Raw genomic sequence first — 20,001 nt, forward strand, 5'->3', positions numbered from 1 at the left:
TGGTGATGTCACTTCCTGGATAACATGATGATGTCACTTCCTGGATGACATGGTGATGTCACTTCCTGGATAACATGATGATGTCACTTCCTGGATAACATGGTGATGTCACTTCCCGGATAACGTGGTGAAGTCACCTCCCCACTCCCAGGGCTGTGGGATGGCGGCTGGAGAGGATGATGGCAGGACAGGGCACTGGACCCCAGAATGTGTGACCAGGGAAACTGTGTCCAGCAGCTGCTGCCGCCCCTGGTACAGTTATGGTTCCGGTGTGCCCGTCCCCAGGATAACACTATTGCCCATCTCATAGCGGGGCAGTGTTCCGCTCTGCCCCAGGGGATGCTCAAAGTCCTCTATCTCCCTGCTGCAGGGGACTTCGCCGCCGCCTCCCCCAGCTCAGGGACATTGTTTAAGTTTCTCGCCGCCTGGGGGACATCCAAGCTAATCCTGCCAGGTGGGGAACGGCATGAGAAGAAGGTGGCGGCGGAGCCCCCTGCAGCAGGGAGACACAGTTGTCCTGGTTACACACCCTAGGTCCAGTACCCCGTCCTGCCATCATCCCCTCCAGCAGCCACAGCCCGCACAGCTCTGGGAGTCGGGTGGTGACATCACCGCGTTATCCAGGAAGTGACATCACCACGTTATCCAGGAAGTGACATCACCATGTTATCCAGGAAGTGACATCACCATGTTATCCAGGAAGTGACATCACCACGTTATCCAGGAAGTGACATCACCATGTTATCCAGGAAGTGAAGGTTTGATGCAGTAGTACGAGCAGGAAAAACGCTTTGGGGAGGGGAGGGGGGGGGGTGTAGTTGGCTGGGGGAAGATTCATCAAGGATGTAAAATTTAGAATGCTGCAGACTGCCCACAGCAACCAATCACAGCTCAGCTTTCCTTTCACCAGAGCTGACAGCTGAGCTGTGATTGGTTGCTGTGGGAGCTGAGCTGTGATTGGTTGCTGTGGGAGCTGAGCTGTGATTAGTTGCTGTGGGAGCTGAGCTGTGATTGGTTGCTGTGGGAGCTGAGCTGTGATTGGTTGCTGTGGGAGCTGAGCTGTGATTGGTTGCTGTGGGAGCTGAGCTGTGATTAGTTGCTGTGGGAGCTGAGCTGTGATTGGTTGCTGTGGGAGCTGAGCTGTGATTAGTTGCTGTGGGAGCTGAGCTGTGATTGGTTGCTGTGGGAGCTGAGCTGTGATTAGTTGCTGTGGGAGCTGAGCTGTGATTAGTTGCTGTGGGCAGTCTGCACCAGTCTAAATATTAAACTCTTGATAAATCTCCCACTTTATGTGCATTTCCCGTTATAATTATATATTGGGGATTTGTATAATTTTGGGGGGCAATACAATAATATAATAAATATTTTGGCCGGACTACTCCTATAAGTGTGAGTCTCAGAGCCCCGTACACACCCAGTACCTTAGTCTACACTAGAAGCGTATACTGATAGGAGGGACGTGATGTGATGGTCACCCCCCTACACCCGACATCCATGGGGGGGGGGGGGGGGGGAAATCTGAGGATCTCTGCATAATCAGCATACACCTTATGGGCAGAGAGGTGGGAGCTCCCACAGCGATTCATACTGTACATAATAGGCGGAGGTCTTCTTAAAGCCTGTTCCAGGACACACATTTTCTTGTATATTTGAATACATTCACATTATATACATTACATATTATTGTATTATAGTCTCTGGGGAAACAAGGGGCGTTCTGGGAAGATTTCTCTACTTGTATATAGAAAGCTGCAGCACTAGTGACACAGACAGCTCCCCCCAGTGTAATGTCTATTCTAATGGTAACATGTATTATATAGACATCAGGGGAGGCTGCAGCACTAGTGACACAGACAGCTCCCCCAGTGTAATGTCTATTCTAATGGTAACATGTATTATATAGACTTCAGGGAAGGCTGCAGCACTAGTGACACAGACAGATCCCCCCAGTGTAATGTATATTCTAATGGTAACATGTATTATATAGACATCAGGGGAGGCTGCAGCACTAGTGACACAGACAGCTCCCCAAGTGTAATGTCTATTGTAATGGTAACATGTAATATATAGACATCAGGGGAGGCTGCAGAACTAGTACCACAGACAGCTTCCCCCAGTGTAATGTATATTCTAATAGTAACATGTATTATATAGACATCAGGGGAGGCTGCAGCACTAGTACCACAGACAGCTTCCCCCCAGTGATAAACATGGCAGTTTTCTTTCACACCCTTTCTTAGGTTTTGGTCTACAATTCCAACTCAACACCACTACAGTGAATAGGTGTTAAGCAGCAATGCTGCGCATTAGAAACAGCCATGTTCTAAGCATGTCCAGTCTTTTTATGGTGACCAGATACATTAGATACAAGATAAATCTGTACAATGTTTTTCTCGAGAACAGTAACTTCCATTTATTGCCTTTCTGCAACGCTTTACGCTTCCTTTCTTTCTCTTTTCAGTCTCTTACCTTTCCAGAAGTTAATATTAGCTTATCAAAGATATAATGCAATTCCTCCTCAGCAAGGTTTCCTTCATTCTTCAAGGTCTCGTGATGAAGTGAGGTAGCAGAGGTGTACGTGTCAGGCCCATTTAGTGATGGGCATGCCTCTTCAGATGGGCACTTTCCTTCAGTAGTATCATCATCATCATCGTCGTCGTCATCATCATCTGTATCTGTTGGGGAGTCCCTTCCATTAAATTTTCTAAACCCCATATCCCCTAAAGCTTCTGACGCCTGGTCCATCTCCGACATACAAGGCAAATCCAAATGATCTTGGGAAGAGTTAGAGTGACCTTCCTCCTCATCACTCACATGTAGTCTTTCCATGCTGCCAGTGATGTCCTTTTCCGAAACATCATCCAGTCTATTGCACTCCACCGTCTCTAAGTCGTCCATCTCTTCCCTATCACTTTCGCCGTCCAGGAGGCTACCGTTAGCCATGTGATCGCCCCCCTCCTGGCTGGTAGACTTTGCCTTTTTCCTCATGTCAGCTTTGGATTTATTCCTCTCCTTGCGTTGTGGACAAGCGAAGTATCTGTAGGCTGCCCGGAACCGCTCTAGAATGTACTCATATACCATCTGGCTGTTGAGACTCCTCGCAACGTTCCTTTTTAGTGCAAAAGGATCTAGAGAAAAGAGGACATTTCTGAATTATGGCAAGCGGACCTGTCAAATGGTTCAGATTCAGCGTGATTCTACAAACCTGAGCGCTCTGCATTTGATTATCGGTGGCTGCAGATGTTTGATGCCGCCATAGGCCAAATCCATGTTTTCCTGGCAGCCCTAGGGCAGCATCCAACTTCTTTATCCACTTGTAATCAAATGCAGCCTTGTCAGGTTTGACAGGTCCGCTCACCACTACTTCTTAGGGTTGACGCATAGGTATAATCTGTCCTATCTACATAGAATTGCACATAGCACCCTATTCCGCACAGAAGCATTCAGTATAGAATGTACACCATGTGGTATAATTTTTTCTTTTATACTGGAAGCCTATAGCGAATGGACGCCGCCGTATGCTTATACAGTGGGAGCAATATGTCAAGAAATCCTCCTGTCCTCCTGATGTTCACCTCCCATGTGAGAAAGAGACCAAAAAAGAAGGACAAAAACTACTTACCTTCTATGGCTATTCGCCTTTTTGGCCAATTCTTGTTTTCCCTGTTTAGCAGGCTTTGTACTCGCACGCTGATCACATATTCTTCCATTGCGAACTCCAAAGTGTAAAACTTCAGCAACTCCAGCCACAGCTGCCCGAGAGATACCTGGTGAGACTGATCAAACACCAGGCGGCACTGGAAAGGAAACAGCAAAAGTCAGGCATGAGAAGCACAAAGAGAAGACCTCTGGGACTGGTCAACCATCTAACATGGTAGCCTCCCAACTCTCACCCATGGGAGATTTTTTAATATATGTAAATTACAAATCTTTGCCACCAGTTTATTTAAAAGAAACCATGTTTTAGTATTTTTATGTAACTTGGTAACTAAAACCCAAGAGGTGTCACCCTAGGTTGCAAAAGCCCAGCAACATTCACAGGTATAACACTTCTATAAGGAAGTGCAGGTTGCAATCTGTGGCGGCTGACCTGGTGTGATACAAATCCAGCGCCCTTCCCTCCATATCCCTGCCCTCTGCACGCAGTATTACTTGCCTTTCCATGCTTCTCCTTATTCCTTCTGTTCTCGGCTTCAGATCCTTGATTCCTCCTGTGGTTCTCGGCTCTTCCCCGTCCGTCCATTCCCATGTTCTTGCCGTCATTGCTGGGTGGTCTGTACTCCCATTCCACGTACTTCTCGTCAGATACACCCTTCAGATGATAGTCATCCAGCCTCTTTGTCTCAAAGCCGTCTACCTATTGTACAAGATGCAAGAGATGGTGATAACATTACTGCATATAGGATGAGGGGATGGGGGGGGGGGGGTTTAAAAAGACGATGGTCCCCCAATGTGTATTACTAAGAATGGAAGCACAGGCCTCAGGCTTACCCAAGATCCTAGGTATGCTGGAAGGATTGGTGGCTGTCTTTTCTGAAGGAAAAACACCACCATTAAGGCAAAAGAGTAAGACGGGATCCCACCTTCTGCTTGGCAGTCGATGTGGCACAGCTGGAAGAGACAAGGAACATCCCGTATAACTATTCACCCTGATTGTGTAACCATATAGCATCTAAAGTTAAAGGGGTACTCCAGCAAAAATCTTTTTCTTTCAAATCAACTGGTTTCAGAGTTATACAGATCTGTAATTTACTTCTAATTAAAAATCTCCAGTCTTCCCATACTTATTAGATTCTGTATGTCCTGCAGGAAGTGGTGTATTCTCTCCAGTTTAACACAGTGCTCTCTGCTGCCACCTCTGTCCATGTCAGGAACTGTCCAGAGCAGCAGCAAATCCCCATAGAAAACCTCTCCTGCTCTGGACAGTTCCTGACATGGACAGAGGTGGCAGCAGAGAGCACTGTGTCAGACTGGAGAGAATACACCACTTCCTGCAGGACATACAGAATCTAATAAGTATGGGAAGACTGGAGATTTTTTAACAGAAGTAACTTACAGATCTATAAAACCTTCTAAAAAACCAGTTGATTTGGAGAAAAAAAAAAATTTCACCAGAGTACCCCTTCAAGCAAGAAAAGGTTCAACCTTCTATAACTCGTACTCACCTTTGCCCAGTAGCGGAAAGCCAACACCAAAGGGATAAGGGCAGGCTCCAGCCTACCCACCGCTGCCAATAATTCGGTGGTAAGGCACGCTGTGTCATTTCCGGCACTAACTTTGCATGTTATTCCACTGGGGGTAAAAAATAAGGATTATAATGGAGGTATTTAGTGCTGGCAAACTGAATGGCATGGATAAACTTCTCTCGCGTATTTGTAAAACTAGTGAAAATCCCTTGAACAGACAAAGTTTACCACAACATAAAAGGGGTATTTCCCATCTTCACTTATATAGTTAAAGGGGTATTCCTGTCTTAAATAACATCGTTAAAGGGGTATTCCAGGAAAAATAAACTTTTCTCCTATCCACAAGATAGGGTAAAAGTAGGAGATAGCGGGGGTTCCGACCTCTGTACTGCTGATCTCCATATTGGGCCCCGGCTTCTGTATTATGAATAGAGTCACAGGTACAGGGTGGGTACCACTGGAAAGAATACTTACCTCTTCTTGTCTTTGCAAAACACAACAGGAACCTTTGCATGAAAATCTGATTCGACCTCTGTATAGTGAGCTGGATTTCAGAGAGAGAAAAAACTGAAGTGAGGTGGGTATGTATAGCCGAGCAGAATTATCAACCGCAGAGCATCACTCCATATAATGCAGCACATCGCCCCGTATAACGCAGCACATCGATCTGTATAATGCAGAGCAGAGCTCCGTATAATGCAGCACATCGCTTTGTATAACGCACACCAGAGCTCCGTATAATGTAGAGCTTTGTATAATGCAGCACATCGCTCCATATAGCGCAGTACATTGCTCCTTATAACGTAGCACATCGCCCAGTATAACACAGCACATCACTCTGTATAATGCAGCACATCGCTCCGTATAACGCAAAGAACAGGCACATCGGTCGCCTGAAATATGATTTCTGCGTATTTTCCATTAGTCTGGTATGGAACAGGGGAAGTAACAATGACTTACTGCAGTTTTTCAGAATATCGAGAACTTGGATTAAAACATCTGGCTGGCTCATCTGAGGGGGAGAAAGGAAGAGGGGGTCAGAAACTACAGAGGGAAGATCAAACTTACATTGGACGCTGAAGATCAATGATAAAACTTCTACTTTGCATCATGGGAAATGCAGAGGGGATTAAGATGGAAAGCATAAATGGCATACTGAGTACAATGCGTATACACAAAGTATACCACCATCTATACTATATAGAAATATAGAAATCAGATTGTTTTATAGCAACCAGCATCCTTAAAGTGAATGCTCACCCCTGAAAAATAATCTAGATTTTTTTTTTGTATAATATATCTTTCTCGTGCGTCTTATTGGGGGACACAGACACCGTGGGTATAGGCTGCTGCCACTAGGAGGCTGACACTAAGAAAAAACAAAACAAGTCGGCCCCTCCCAGCAGGCTATACCCACCCACTGGCACTGAGCTAATTCAGTTTAGCTTAGTGTCAGTAGGAGGCAGACGCAGGTCTGGTTGCTCCAGACCAGTTTCTGCTTGTGTTTTTTTCTGTAAATTTAACTCTTTCCTTTTACAGGTCGGGGCACGGTGGGTCATTTAAAGACTCACCCTGATCCCCCCCTCATGCAACCAGGGCACAGACCCTAACTGGAAAGGGGCTGTTTACCCTAGGTTGCCACCGGCCGGACCCAGCGCCCAGGACACAGACTAGCCCTGCTGTCTGTTTGCTCCTTATGCGGACTTGCTCCGCCAGCCCCTGCCCGCCCAGCCCCCCAAAGCTGCGCGCGGCAGCGCGGCACAGTGCCGGCAGAAGATCCATGGGCTTCAGAGGGGTAAGTAGTTCCTCCCCGGCTCTCTCTTCCCTCCCTCCCGTGGGTTGTACGGGTCCCCCGGTCCCCTCCAGTGGACGCCGCCCCCGCCCGCCGCCCTCTCCCGCCGCCCCCTACGGCGGCCCCTCACATGCGCTTCCGGCTCCCGTGTCCCCCGCGTCCTCTTGCGGCGTTCCGGTCTTATACCGTCACCGCATGCGGGGGTCGGGCCCTGGGATGCCGGTCTTGTAGTTGCCGGGTGCGGGGCCTCCTCTTCTCCTACGGGCCGCGACTTCCGGGGTCCGGCCCGTGACTTCCGGTTTCGCGGCCTCCTCTGTCCGCACGCCGCTCTTCCCGGTCTTTTTTTGTATTTCCCGCGCGCGGTCTTCTCTCCCGCGCGGGCCGACGCCTGACGTCACCACGCACGCACGTGACGCGTCACTCCGCTCGTGACGCGCTCCTGTGCAGCCCGGTCGGTACAGCAGACTGCAGCTCCCCGGTCGCAAGAGCCCTCATTCTGTGGGACTACAGCCCCCAGCCTGCCGTTCCTGGCCAGCTTCTTCTGCTCATCTTGCCCTCAGCAGCCGTCCTGTGCCCTGACCGGACCTCGGCCTTTTTTTGTCCGGATTTGTCTGGTAAGGCCTCTCTGGGACTCTTATGCCTGGTTGTCTTTTTACTGTCCTGAGTTTTTCACTGTATGTTTTTCTGTTATTCTGCAGGCTTTTTGGTTACTTCTTAGTCTCCAACAGCTGCCTGCCTGAAGGAATTCACTAGCTGGCTGGTTTTTCTAATATAGATATATATATTTAATTTTTTTCATTATGTCTGACTCAAGATCTGAATCCACACGCCGCCAGCATCCTCCTCCTTCCTCTGTTACCTACTATTTCTGTACGTCTTGTAACACTAAATCTGCTTCTGGCCACTCTCAGCCTCTCTGCGCTGCTTGCTCCATGCAGTCCTGTTCGTCTTTGTCCCCTACTCAGGACCCCCCACCGGAGTCTGAGGAGTCTGCCCCGGCCTGGGCGCGCTCTCTCTGCCAGTCAGTGTCGCAGATGGCTCAGTTGTCTCAGTCTGTGGCGGCCGCCCTCGACCGCCTGTCTGCTACTTCTTCAGCGCCCGCCCAATCCCGACCGGCAGTCAGTGGCGTCCGTCCCGGCAGGAGCCGCTCCCACAAGCGTCCTCGCCGTGCCTCTTCTCGCTCTTCCTCTGGCTCCCCTGGAACTAGCCTGGCCCCCACGCATCTCTCTCCTAACAGGCGATCCCATTCGCCAGGAGATCTGTCGGATTCAGAGTCGGTTTCCAACTCTGATCCTGAAGATGTTTCTCACGCGGCTTCCACTGTGGACAGCCTTGTGGCCGCAGTCCGCGATACCTTCCAGTTGAAGGATGCTCCGGACCCATCGCCTGCTGATGAGGTCTTTTTCCATAAAAGCGGCCACCGTGTCCGCAGCACTTTCCCCAGTCACAAGGAATTTGATGACCTGTTTTCCAAATTTTGGAAGACCCCAGACAAGCGTTTCTCTAAGCCTAAACACTTGTCGGTTCTTTATCCTTTCCCCGAAGACCTCGTGTCTCGCTGGTCAGGTCCGCCTTCTGTGGATCCCCCGATCTCTCGGCTGACCAAGGTCACGACTCTTCCGCTGGACAATGCGTCGTCTCTTAAGGATTCCACTGACAGACGCACTGAGTCCTTAGCTAAGTCAGCTTTTGAGGCCGCTGGCTCCTCTCTCCTTCCCACACTTGCTTCCACTTGGGTGTCTAAGTCCATTTCAGTGTGGGCTAAGCAACTGAGGGACGGCCTTACATCTGGCGTATCGGCCGAGGACTTGGCCGACCTCGCCCAACAGGTTCAGGACGCGGCTCAGTACCTCTGTTCGGCTTCTCTGGACGCTGCAGCCTGTTCGGCTTTTGCGTCGGCCAATATTGTAGCCATTCGCCGGTCCTTGTGGCTTCGGGAGTGGCGGGCTGACAACGCTTCCAAGCGTTCTCTCACCAGTCTTCCTTTTGCGGGCTCTCGTCTCTTCGGGAAACGTCTGGATGACATAATTTCCGATGCCACGGGGGGGAAGAGTACTAATCTTCCCCAGCAGCGCCCCAAGCGTCAGGATCCCCGTCGCAAACCAGGCTCCTTTCGTTCCTTTCGGTCGCTTCCGCCGTCTCGCTCCGGAAAGTCGGCGGCCCCTCAGAACAAAAGGTCCGGTTTCTCTAAGAACCGTTCTTCCTGGCAGGCGCGATCTGCCGCCTCCCGCCCACCCTTTAAGCCTGGCACCTCCAAGCCCTCCTCCTCCTGAAGGTTTTCCTCCACCCGGATCTCCTCAGGTGGGCGGCCGCCTCCTGTTGTTCCGGGAGGTCTGGCTTGCTCATGTTCAGGACGCCTGGGTGCGAGAACTGATCTCACAGGGTTACAAGATCGAGTTCGTTTCCGTTCCCCGCGATCGTTTTTTCCTTTCTCGTCCTCCCAGGTCCCCTGCCCTGGCGGACGGTTTTTTCCAGGCCATCCCTTCCCTCCTCTCGAAGGGAGTGATTGTTCGCGTCCCTCCTCTTCAACGGTTCCGCGGGTTCTATTCGAACCTATTCGTGGTTCCGAAGAGGGACGGTTCGGTGCGTCCGATTCTAGACCTCAAGCGTCTGAATCGTCACGTCCGACTATCTCACTTCCGGATGGAGTCCCTGCGTTCTGTGATCGCATCTCTGGAGCCAGGCGAGTTTCTTTCTTCGGTGGATATTCAGGACGCGTATCTTCACGTGCCGATTTATCCTCCTCATCAACGTTTCCTGCGTTTTGCAGTAGGGGAAGAGCATTATCAGTTTGTGGCTCTTCCGTTCGGCCTGGCTTCGGCTCCGCGGGTTTTCACGAAGACCATGGCGGCTGTCATGGCTCTTCTTCGGGCTCGAGGTGTCTCAGTAACTCCTTACTTGGACGACATACTCGTCAAAGCCCCATCCAAGGACCAGAATTTAGAGAGCCTCCACATCACCCTGGATACGCTCTCCCGCTTCGGTTGGCTGCTCAACCGTTCCAAGTCCTCCCTGGTCCCTGCCCAGTCCATCGTTTTTCTGGGGATGCGGTTGGATTCAGTACAGGCCCGCGTTTTTCTTCCAGAGGACAAGTTGCAGTCCCTTCAGGCCAATATCAGAGCTCTTTGCAGCCACCGCCCTGTGTCCATACGTTCCTGTATGAGGGTTCTGGGGAAGATGGTGGCGTCTATGGAGGCGATCCCTTTTGCCCAGTTTCATTCCCGCCCCCTGCAGCTCTTCCTGCTGTCACGGTGGGACAGGTCACTCCCCTCTCTAGATCGGAGGGTGAAACTACCGGCTCGCCTCCGCCAAGACCTTCAGTGGTGGTTACGGTCTCCGAGCCTCTCTCTGGGTCGCTCCTTCCTTCCCGTTCATTGGCAGATTGTGACCACCGATGCCAGCCTGCGGGGCTGGGGAGGGGTTTGGAACGATCTGACGGTTCAGGGAACCTGGTCGGCCAAGGAAGCTTGCCTCCCCATCAACATCCTCGAACTGCGGGCGATTCGGCTCTCCCTTCTGCACTGGCAGACACAGCTCCACGGTCTCCCCGTTCGGGTGCAGACAGACAACGCCACTGCAGTGGCTTATGTGAATCATCAGGGCGGGACCCGCAGCAAGGCCGCCATGATGGAAGTGGCGCTGATCCTCTCCTGGGCGGAGGAAACCGTGCTTGCCTTGTCCGCTGTTCACATTCCGGGTGTGGACAACTGGATGGCCGACTATCTGAGTCGTGCACGGGTGGATCCAGGGGAATGGACCCTGCATCCCGAGGTGTTCTCCCAGATCTGTCGCAGGTGGGGGACACCGGATGTGGATCTGATGGCGTCTCGCTTCAACCACAGACTGCCGAAGTTCGTCTGCCGGACGAGGGACCCTCTGGCTCTGGCCTCGGACGCCTTGGTGATTCCCTGGCGTCGGTTCAGCCTCCCTTACATCTTTCCTCCTCTCCCGCTTCTGCCGCGGGTGGTGAGAAAGATAAAGTCGGAAGGACTTCCGGTAATCCTCGTGGCCCCGGACTGGCCACGGCGCGCCTGGTACACGGATCTCGTGAACCTCGCCGCCGACGTCCCCTGGCGTCTACCAGACCGACCGGATCTTCTCACTCAAGGTCCGCTCTGCCACCCGCGTTTAGCCACGCTACGTTTGACGGCGTGGCTGTTGAAACCTGGATTCTGAAATCACGTGGTTTCTCTGATGCGGTCATTAGGACCATGATCAGGGCCCGGAAGCCTGCATCGGCAAGGATTTATTATCGTTGTTGGAAGGCTTTCCTCCGTCACTGTGAGGCCTGTTCTGCGCCTCCACTTCCCTTTTCTCTGGCGCAACTCCTGGCCTTCCTCCAGGCAGGTCTGGACGCAGGCTTAGCTCTGAGCTCTCTTAAGGGCCAGGTTTCTGCCCTTTCAGTTTTTTTCCAGAGACCATTGGCGTCAGTTCCTCAAGTCAGGACTTTTCTCCAAGGAGTGGCGCGCATTGCACCTCCTTATCGGCACCCAGTTCCCCCGTGGGATCTGAATCTCGTCCTGGATGCTATGCAGTCCCCTCCGTTTGAGCCCCTCCGGGAAGTGCCTTTGGCCATCTTGTCCTTTAAGGTGGCTTTCCTGGTGGCGGTTACGTCTGTCCGGAGGATTTCGGAATTGGCAGCCCTTTCTTGCCGCCCTCCCCTGCTGGTGTTGCACCAGGACAAGGCGGTACTTAGGCCCGTGGCTTCTTTTCAGCCCAAGGTGGTTTCGCCTTTCCACCTCAACGAAGATATTGTTCTTCCCTCTTTCTGCCCGGCCCCCTCTCATCCAAGGGAGCGCGCGCTCCACAAGCTGGATGTGGTTCGCGCCCTGCGCATCTATCTCTCCAGGACAAAGTCTCTTCGACACTCGGACTCACTCTTTGTCATCCCTGAGGGTCCTCGAAAGGGGTCAGCAGCGTCTAAGGCGACCCTGGCTCGCTGGGTCCGCTCCGCCATCGCTCAGGCTTACCGGAGTAAGGGTAAGTCGCCCCCGTTCCGGATTGCAGCTCACTCGACTCGTTCGGTTGGGGCTTCCTGGGCCATTCGTCATGGGGCCTCAGCTCTTCAACTCTGTAAGGCCGCCACGTGGTCCTCGCTGCACACCTTTTCTAGGTTTTACCGTGTGGACACGTTTGCATCGGCCGATGCGAGTCTGGGCCGCATGGTCTTGCAGGCAGCAGTGGCTTCTTCCTCTTCTTAGCTCCACTCTGTCTCTTCCCACCCAAGGGACTGCTTTTGGACGTCCCACGGTGTCTGTGTCCCCCAATAAGACGCACGAGAAAGGAGGAGTTTTTACTCACCGTAAACTCTCTTTCTCGTAGTCTTCATTGGGGGACACAGCACCCACCCTCTGTTGTCTGATTAAGGTTGCCTGTTGGCCTGTGTTGTTTTTCAGATTTTGAGTGTGGACTGTTTTTTCTTTATGGTTGTTTCGGCTCCTCCTACTGCTTTTTCACTACTGAATTAGCTCAGTGCCAGTGGGTGGGTATAGCCTGCTGGGAGGGGCCGACTTGTTTTGTTTTTTCTTAGTGTCAGCCTCCTAGTGGCAGCAGCCTATACCCACGGTGTCTGTGTCCCCCAATGAAGACTACGAGAAAGAGAGTTTACGGTGAGTAAAAACTCCTCCTTTATAGTCACAATGATGGGGATATGCACCAACCCGTTCACATCTCGGAATGTGTGGAATCACTGGAGGTGAGTGCTGCGGAGCAGAAGGCTTCACCCATCTTTTGCCCCCTGGACAACCCCTTAAAGGTCCCAGGCTCCTCCAGTTATTGCTGCCAGACCTTTATCATGTATCATATAACTATATAGTAAAGAACTAAGGAGCACAACATGTCAGACCTGGACTCAGCACAGTGTGAAAGGTTTTCTTCTATGGACAGGGGCTGTTCTTAGGAGTTTAACCAATGTCCATATAAAATCAAGGAACACGATTACTAAGGCTCCCTCACTTACCCATAAGCCTTACCTTAGGTGGAAACTTTACATCTATGTTGATGTCACTCGTTTTAAATGCAAACCTAGTCAGTGACGATCCATACATTCTCAAGGAACACTCTAGAATAAGGAGAAAAGAGGATGAAGCAAGTAGCTTTATCGTCCAAGTAATTAGAAATGTAAGGAGTAATTCAGGTTCTTAAAGGGGAACTCCTGATCTGGATAATTACTGATTATTTAAAGGAGAACTCTGGGCTGGGGCGATTTTTGGCAGAGTGCTGGGGAGGATGAAAGAAGCGCTGGTGCCCATATCCCGCAGCTCAAGTCCCCTGGTCCCAGAAGCTTCCAGGTCTGAGGGGGAACCTGGGACATGACATGTTAGGCCCACTCATCTAGTCAGCGCCAATAGCTGGGTCCCATTTCTGGCCTAGCAGGCCTAACATGTCACATCACGAGCAGGGGAGGTGAGAGCATGTTATTTCTTTCAGTTTCCACCTCCCTAGCACACTGCCAAAAATCACCCCAGCCTGGAGTTCTCCTTTAAATATCAGTTGAAACTTATACAGAAGTGTCTATATGATTTATAACCTTCTCAGCATCGTTCTGCCTTACCAGGAACCAGGAAGTGCCAAAAGGGTCCTTTAATATCAGTAATTATCCGGATCCAGAGTTCCCCTTTAAAACTGATGAGTAGAGATGAGCGAACCGGGTTCGGGTTTGAGTCGATCCGAACCCGAACATTCGGTATTTGATTAGCGGGGGCTGCTGAACTTGGATAAAGCTCTAAGGTTGTCTGGAAAACATGGATACAGCCAATGACTACATCCATGTTTTCCACATAGCCCTAGGGCTTTATCCAAGTTCAGCAGCCACCGCTAATCAAATGCCGAAAGTTTGGGCTCGGATCGACTCGAGCATGCTCGAGGTTCGCTCATCTCTACTGATGAGCAATCCTTGGGACAGGCCATGGATATAAGATGAGGGAGGACATCTTAATCAGAGAGGGCAGTGTCTTCTTCACCGCTTAGCCGGAACAGCGCCATACTTTTAAAAGTGCTCACTGCAACTCCATCCCGATCGATCACTAGCGATAACCAGTGATTTTATAGCAAACGATTTACACGTTATTACACGGAACGATTACCGTACTGGAAGATCATTTCTGCAGTCGTTACATGGTCGCTTAGTCGTTGGTGTAAGAGAAATCTGGTTGATCACGTTGGTTATTTTACACAAACGACCAAAAGTTTTCATATTACACGAACAGATTAGCAAATTATTATTGAAAGACCAACAATTTTTTGGGCACACTGAAAGATCATGATGAACGAGAATATAACGATTTTGTGTACGTCGTTCGCCCGTTTACACCTGACGATTGATCGTTTTAGCGGGTTTTTGAACTATAATCGCTCCGTGTAATAGGGCCTTTAGGGTTCTTTTACACAGGGAGATTGTCGTGTGGATTATCATGATATCGTTTAAATTTAAACGATAATCGTTTCCTGTAGATGAAGGCAAGAATCAACCGACCAATGAGAAATCGCTCATCGTACATTTGGTGCAGACACCAAAATCATTGTTAATCGTTCGCTTTAATTCCCCTTTCAATCGATGTTTCTGGAAGAAAGCGGCCATGTTTTTCTAAGCCTGACAACCCATTTAATTTATGGTTGTTATCAGTTCTGATCCAGGGTGAATCAGCAACAACATATACACACGTTATGTGCAGATTTACAGGGTTTATTATTATTTATCTAGGGCAAAAGACATACCTGGCAATCTCTTCTGGATGATTTTCTCCATCTCGCTAACAATTTCCTGCCGGGACAGGAAGTTCTCCTGAGATATCCCATGCTCCTTTGCTGCATTTACCAGAGTCACACCCAAAGCGGCAATCTGAGCTGCTGAAGGAGGGGGAAGAGAGCGCAATTCATTCTCCTCCTGCTTCTCCTACAAATGAATTTACATGAATAAGTGATGACAATAGACAGGTACGACTCCATAGGTATGCATGCCTCCCATAGAGATACAGCAAAGACTGGGCCACAAGTTGTGAACTTCTGGGTTAGCGCACGAGGGACACTTCATTATTCTCATCCTCCTCATCATCAGGCATTCAGACACAAGCAACAGAAGTGCATGTAAATCTACAGATCACGTGACCGCTTATCACCCCATGTATCAGCCAAATGGTCCAAGTTGAAAAGGCGGCCTGCTGTGAGCCGGGATCGCCCATGTTTACTATACTGAGGGACAATGGTTTGCATTGAGCTACCACTTACCCTGTAAATAATGGACTGAGGGTCTAAGGCTCCAGTGCGTAAATGTGAACTGGACTGGACGCCTGGCAATGAGACCAAGTAGCCGCATCGTCCTTCTTTATAACTAGGAAAAGATGAGGTGCACAATGCCCACTCCTACTGCCACTCGTTTCCAGAAGGAAAGGGCTTCACCCTTAAGATTTCCATTACATGTTGTGTTAAATGTCCACAAATGCAAGTGAGGTCAGAAGCCCTTGGTAGTCGGGGGCTATTGGAGAAGATAATTTTGGCCAGATCCCTTTAAGGAAGCTCTTGGAGGAGATTATTTTGGCCAGATCCCTTTAAGAAAGCCATAGGTTTTTTTTTAGTAGTTATGGAGCACATGAACACAGATCTCTCTATGACTAAATACTTGTAAAGTTTCCTTCCTTTGATCTGACTCAGGGCTGGGCACATGTCCATTGTGCTAACAACAGTCCAGGCAGGCCTCTATGAGGAGTAGATGTCTCTGGGAAACTACTGGGGGGCACTATGGACCATACATATATCTGCTCTACACAGAAGATAATAATCACCTAATGTCCGTGCCCCCCCTCCACCAATCAGAGGCGATGGTAGTCGACATACATGCGGCCACTGAATTCATGACAGTATTTCTAGTCCGCGCTGTGAATAGGTGATAAGTAGCGTTCAGTGGAGTTCGGCAACGTTCTCCAAACCTGAACACTCTGCATCTGACTTCCGGTGTCTGGAGAATGTGGATTGGCTGTATCCATTTTTTTCAGGACTCCAAATTCTCCAGACGCCAGAAGTCAAACGCAGAGTGTCCGGGTTCGGAGAATCTTTTTAAACCCGAACAGTTCAGCAACTCCACTCGACACTAGTGATGAGTGTTTTTGGAAGAAGAACCCCTTTAAGGCCCAATGGCTGTAAGTCAACAGTGGTCTGGGCACATGAGACGTAGAAGTGAATGTAAACATGAAATATTCTACTCCCATTTAGTAGAACGGAGTTGTGTGATTAGTGGACGAGCAGCACGCACTATCCTACCCCTCCAGTCCCAATGGTGGAAACCTAGCCAAACACACAAACAACACTGACGTGGACTGATTCGTAAAAAAATTATAAAAATAAAAATGGCAAAAACAACAAACCATGAAAACTAACAACATTTCCTACAAAGGAACAGCATAATACTAGTGAACTACAAACATATACAGAAGGAGAGAGGTTAGTATGGTTAGATCAGGGGTAGGAAAGCAGCAGAGCTCCAGCTGTTGCAAAACTACAATTCTAATCATGCCTGGACAGACAAAGACAAAGGTTTTGGCTGTCCAGGCATGATGGGAATAGTGTAGTTTTGCAACAGCTGGAGGGCCTCAGGTTCCCTGATGCTGGGTTAGAGCAATGCCCACGGTCCGGTTCATCATCTACTCACCATTTGCTCCACGTCGGACATTTCTGCAGTACAAGCAACACACATCGTGCACTCAAATAAACATATGCAGCAATACACAGACACAGGTAAGGCGCGCTAAGCTTTTACCAGGATATTCTTCTTGTGCCGCTTCTCCTTGATATGCTTGTGAGCTCCTTGGACGTTCTCAATGTGAACGGAGCAGAGCTTGCATAGATACTGGCAGTTGGAGAAGTCAGGAGATCTCTGTAAAGAAGCGGGGGCTGGTGAACATCCTGCACCATTACAATGACAATAGGCTTATATCACATTCATTGTCTTACAGTTTGGTGGCTGGGTGCCTTGCCCCCTTTAAGGAATTGGCATCTTTCCCACCCCTCAAAGGAGATCGGATTACACTGATCTTGATGGCACCTCCTACCGACACTATACTAAAACTGAGTAAGGGCCATATTCCACAGTAACGATAATCGGCCGGATCGGCCCCATTTGGCCCGATTCGGCCGATTATCGTTTAGTGAAATAGAGAGAACGATCGTTCATTTAGGGCCAGACCTAAAATCATCGTTCCCCCACCGCGCATCGCTACGGTGGAATAGCGGTGCGCGGCGGACGACCGACGATTTGACAAGCAGCAGCATCATACATTACCTGTCCAGGCTTCTTCTCTGCGCTGTCTTCATCCCCCGGTCCCGCGCTCTCTATCTTCAGAATGGCCGGTCAACTGACGGAGCGCTCAGCCAATCACAGGCCGGGACCGCCGCGTGTGGCCTGTCAGCTGACCAGCCATTCTGAAGATAGAGCGCGCGGGACCCGGGGATGAAGACAGCGCGGAGAAGAAGCCTGGACCGGTAATGTTTGATGCTGCAAGGGCTGCAAGGACATTGGTAACGATGTCCCTGCAGCCCTCGCTCAACAATCATTGGGCCGTGGAATAGGCCTAGTAAACGAGCGGCGCTCTAGCAGATCGCCGCTTGTTTACATCGTTAATCGGGCCCCCATCGGCCTGTGGAATAGGACCCTTAGCCTGGTGTCTGTAGGAGGGGGTATGGTCTGCCAGGCAGAGTCACTTCTTCTGTCTAGTGTCGCCATCTAGTGGCAGCAGCCTATACCCACTGTTACAGTGTCCCGTCATGCTTAGACAGCCAAAGCTATAGGGTATTCAAGCCATGCACATCCTTTTGCCTGTTGTCCCTGCAGGGCTGTTTGCCCAATCACCACCAGTATACAAAAATTCCTGTACTCATCTCACTATCCAACAGTGCCGCACTGTCAGTGCTTTCTCTAGTGTTCAGACACACTGTAAATGCTGCTCAGCCAATCACTGCTTGAGGTGGGTCACTGCTGTGGCCAGTGATTGGCCGACCATTATTTGGCAGCGGGGATCGGTGGCAGGTGAGTACAAGCACCCTGGACATTACATTTATCTTTTCGAATACCCGGGCCAACAAGTCCAGGTCCACCTTGGATTATCAGGCATGGCGGATAGTGCTGGGTGTAATACTATGGCTGTGTCCTACCTTCTCTAGGCGGTGGATATAATCCCTCTCCAGCCTCTCTTCTGCTTGCTTCAAGCCCAGTTCTTGGTCTTTTAGAGTGGAGTCCTCAGCGGATGTCCTGTCTGGAGAAGTCGGCTCTGCGCTACCACTGATCTCTGCAAAGAGAAATATCTGACATTACACGACTATTATAAATGGTACTCATTTATACTTCCGAGATAGGCTCGTCTCTGGAGTGACAGTCCCGCGGTCAGTGATTGGCTGAGCGGGCTGTCACTTCTGAGACAACCTCATCTCGGATGTAACAGCGGCTACAGACAGCGGGGGACACCGGGGAATCACAAAGAGGTAAGCATTACATGTTTGTTTTTATATATGGCGGATAATCCCTTTAAGAATATTCCGATTTAGATACAAAACAACAGACAGCTTGCTAGGGTTGTAAATTGATAGGATAAATCATCCTGGCCTCCCCTGATCCAGCACCAGCACTTTGGTCCCTCAGTAACGCCCTCTGATCACATGATCACTCTGCTCTCCTACTGACCCACGGTGGCCAAACATTGAGGCCGGAGGTGGATGAAAACATCAACAGAAAAGAGATCACAATGTAGACCGCTAGTGCTGGACCAGGGGAGGGAGAGTATGCTTCACTTTCTTATTCTACAGCTCTAGGAGGTTGTCATTTGCTTTTTAACCCCTTTAATTTCCCTAGGAAGCTTTCTGAGACTAAACACTAGATGGCGATGTGACTATGCCCTCTTATTGGCACCTGTGATATTTATGGTGATGTCGAACGCCATCTCAGGAGACCGCTGCTTCTTGGTTACAGGATAATTCACCATATAATATAAGGTACTGTGGCGGCTGTGACCAGTTATTTCCATTACAAAAACATTAAAAGCAAAAGTGCTGTGTGGGGAATAAAGAAATAACACCCCAGCCAGATGAATGCATAGAGGAGGATCTGTAATAGGAACGCATGTACAGGAGGATCTGTCCTAGGGACGCATGTACAGGAGGATCTGTCATAGGGACGCATGTACAGGAGGATCTGTCATAGGGACGCATGTACAGGAGGATCTGTCATAGGGACGCATGTACAGGAGGATCTGTCATAGGGACGCACGTACAGGAGGATCTGTCATAGGGACGCACGTACAGGAGGATCTGTCATAGTGACGCATGTAAAGGGGGATCTGTCATAGGGACGCATGTAAAGGGGGATCTGTCATAGGGACGCACATACAGGAGGATCTGTCATTGGGACGCATGTACAGGAGGATCTGTCATAGGAACACACATACAGGAAGATCTGTCATAGGGACGCATGTTCTGTACACTCATTGTGGTCTGATGCAATAAGCTTCCAATATTCTCACCAGCTGTATGTGGACACTACTGAACAAGTACCCCTCCCTCCTCCGACCTTCTGCACACGGTGCACTGTGAGGGTCCGCCTGTGCCCACCACATCACCAGGGCTATAGAGATCCTATAGTATTGCACTGCACTCTACACAAGGTCAGTCGGGGTTGGAGATTATCCGCTGCTGGGGTTCCACCTGGTGCTGACTGCACGGAGCCGGACGCTCAACAAGGAAGGAAAGGAGGGGAGGAAGCGCTGATCACTAAAGGAAGGGTCAGCCATTACTACCAGGGGTCCAGCTGTGCCTACTAAGGAAGGTGAGGGACAGGGAGATTTTTTTAAAGTGGTACTCCAGTGAAAATTTTTTTCTTTTAAATCAACTGGTGTCAGAAAGTTACATAGATTTGTAAATTACCTCTGTTTAAAGGTCTCCATTTTTCCAGTACTTATCAGCTTCTGTATGTCCTGCAGGAACTGGTGTATTCTCTCCAGTCTGACACAGCGCTCTCTGCTGCCACCTCTGTCCATGTCAGGA

The 20,001-nt window shown here is 49.9% G+C and overlaps 1 protein-coding gene across 1 annotated transcript in view; it reads right to left on the minus strand.

Moving 5' to 3' along the window:
* TUT4 (terminal uridylyl transferase 4) overlaps positions 1 to 20,001 on the minus strand; it is a 53,441-nt gene that overhangs the window by 24,610 nt on the left and 8,830 nt on the right. The window contains exons 3-13 of the mRNA XM_069981620.1: positions 18,121 to 18,254; positions 16,730 to 16,846; positions 14,695 to 14,872; positions 12,951 to 13,039; positions 6,147 to 6,198; positions 5,661 to 5,730; positions 5,166 to 5,292; positions 4,492 to 4,611; positions 4,157 to 4,357; positions 3,623 to 3,797; positions 2,470 to 3,128 (exon numbers count right to left, since the gene is read on the minus strand). Coding sequence (XP_069837721.1) covers positions 2,470 to 3,128; positions 3,623 to 3,797; positions 4,157 to 4,357; positions 4,492 to 4,611; positions 5,166 to 5,292; positions 5,661 to 5,730; positions 6,147 to 6,198; positions 12,951 to 13,039; positions 14,695 to 14,872; positions 16,730 to 16,846; positions 18,121 to 18,254 — 1,922 coding nt within the window. The remainder of the gene's footprint in view (positions 1 to 2,469; positions 3,129 to 3,622; positions 3,798 to 4,156; positions 4,358 to 4,491; positions 4,612 to 5,165; positions 5,293 to 5,660; positions 5,731 to 6,146; positions 6,199 to 12,950; positions 13,040 to 14,694; positions 14,873 to 16,729; positions 16,847 to 18,120; positions 18,255 to 20,001) is intronic.

Source organism: Dendropsophus ebraccatus, chromosome 8 (assembly GCF_027789765.1).
Source record: "Dendropsophus ebraccatus isolate aDenEbr1 chromosome 8, aDenEbr1.pat, whole genome shotgun sequence".
NCBI classification, from domain to species: Eukaryota; Metazoa; Chordata; class Amphibia; order Anura; family Hylidae; genus Dendropsophus; species Dendropsophus ebraccatus.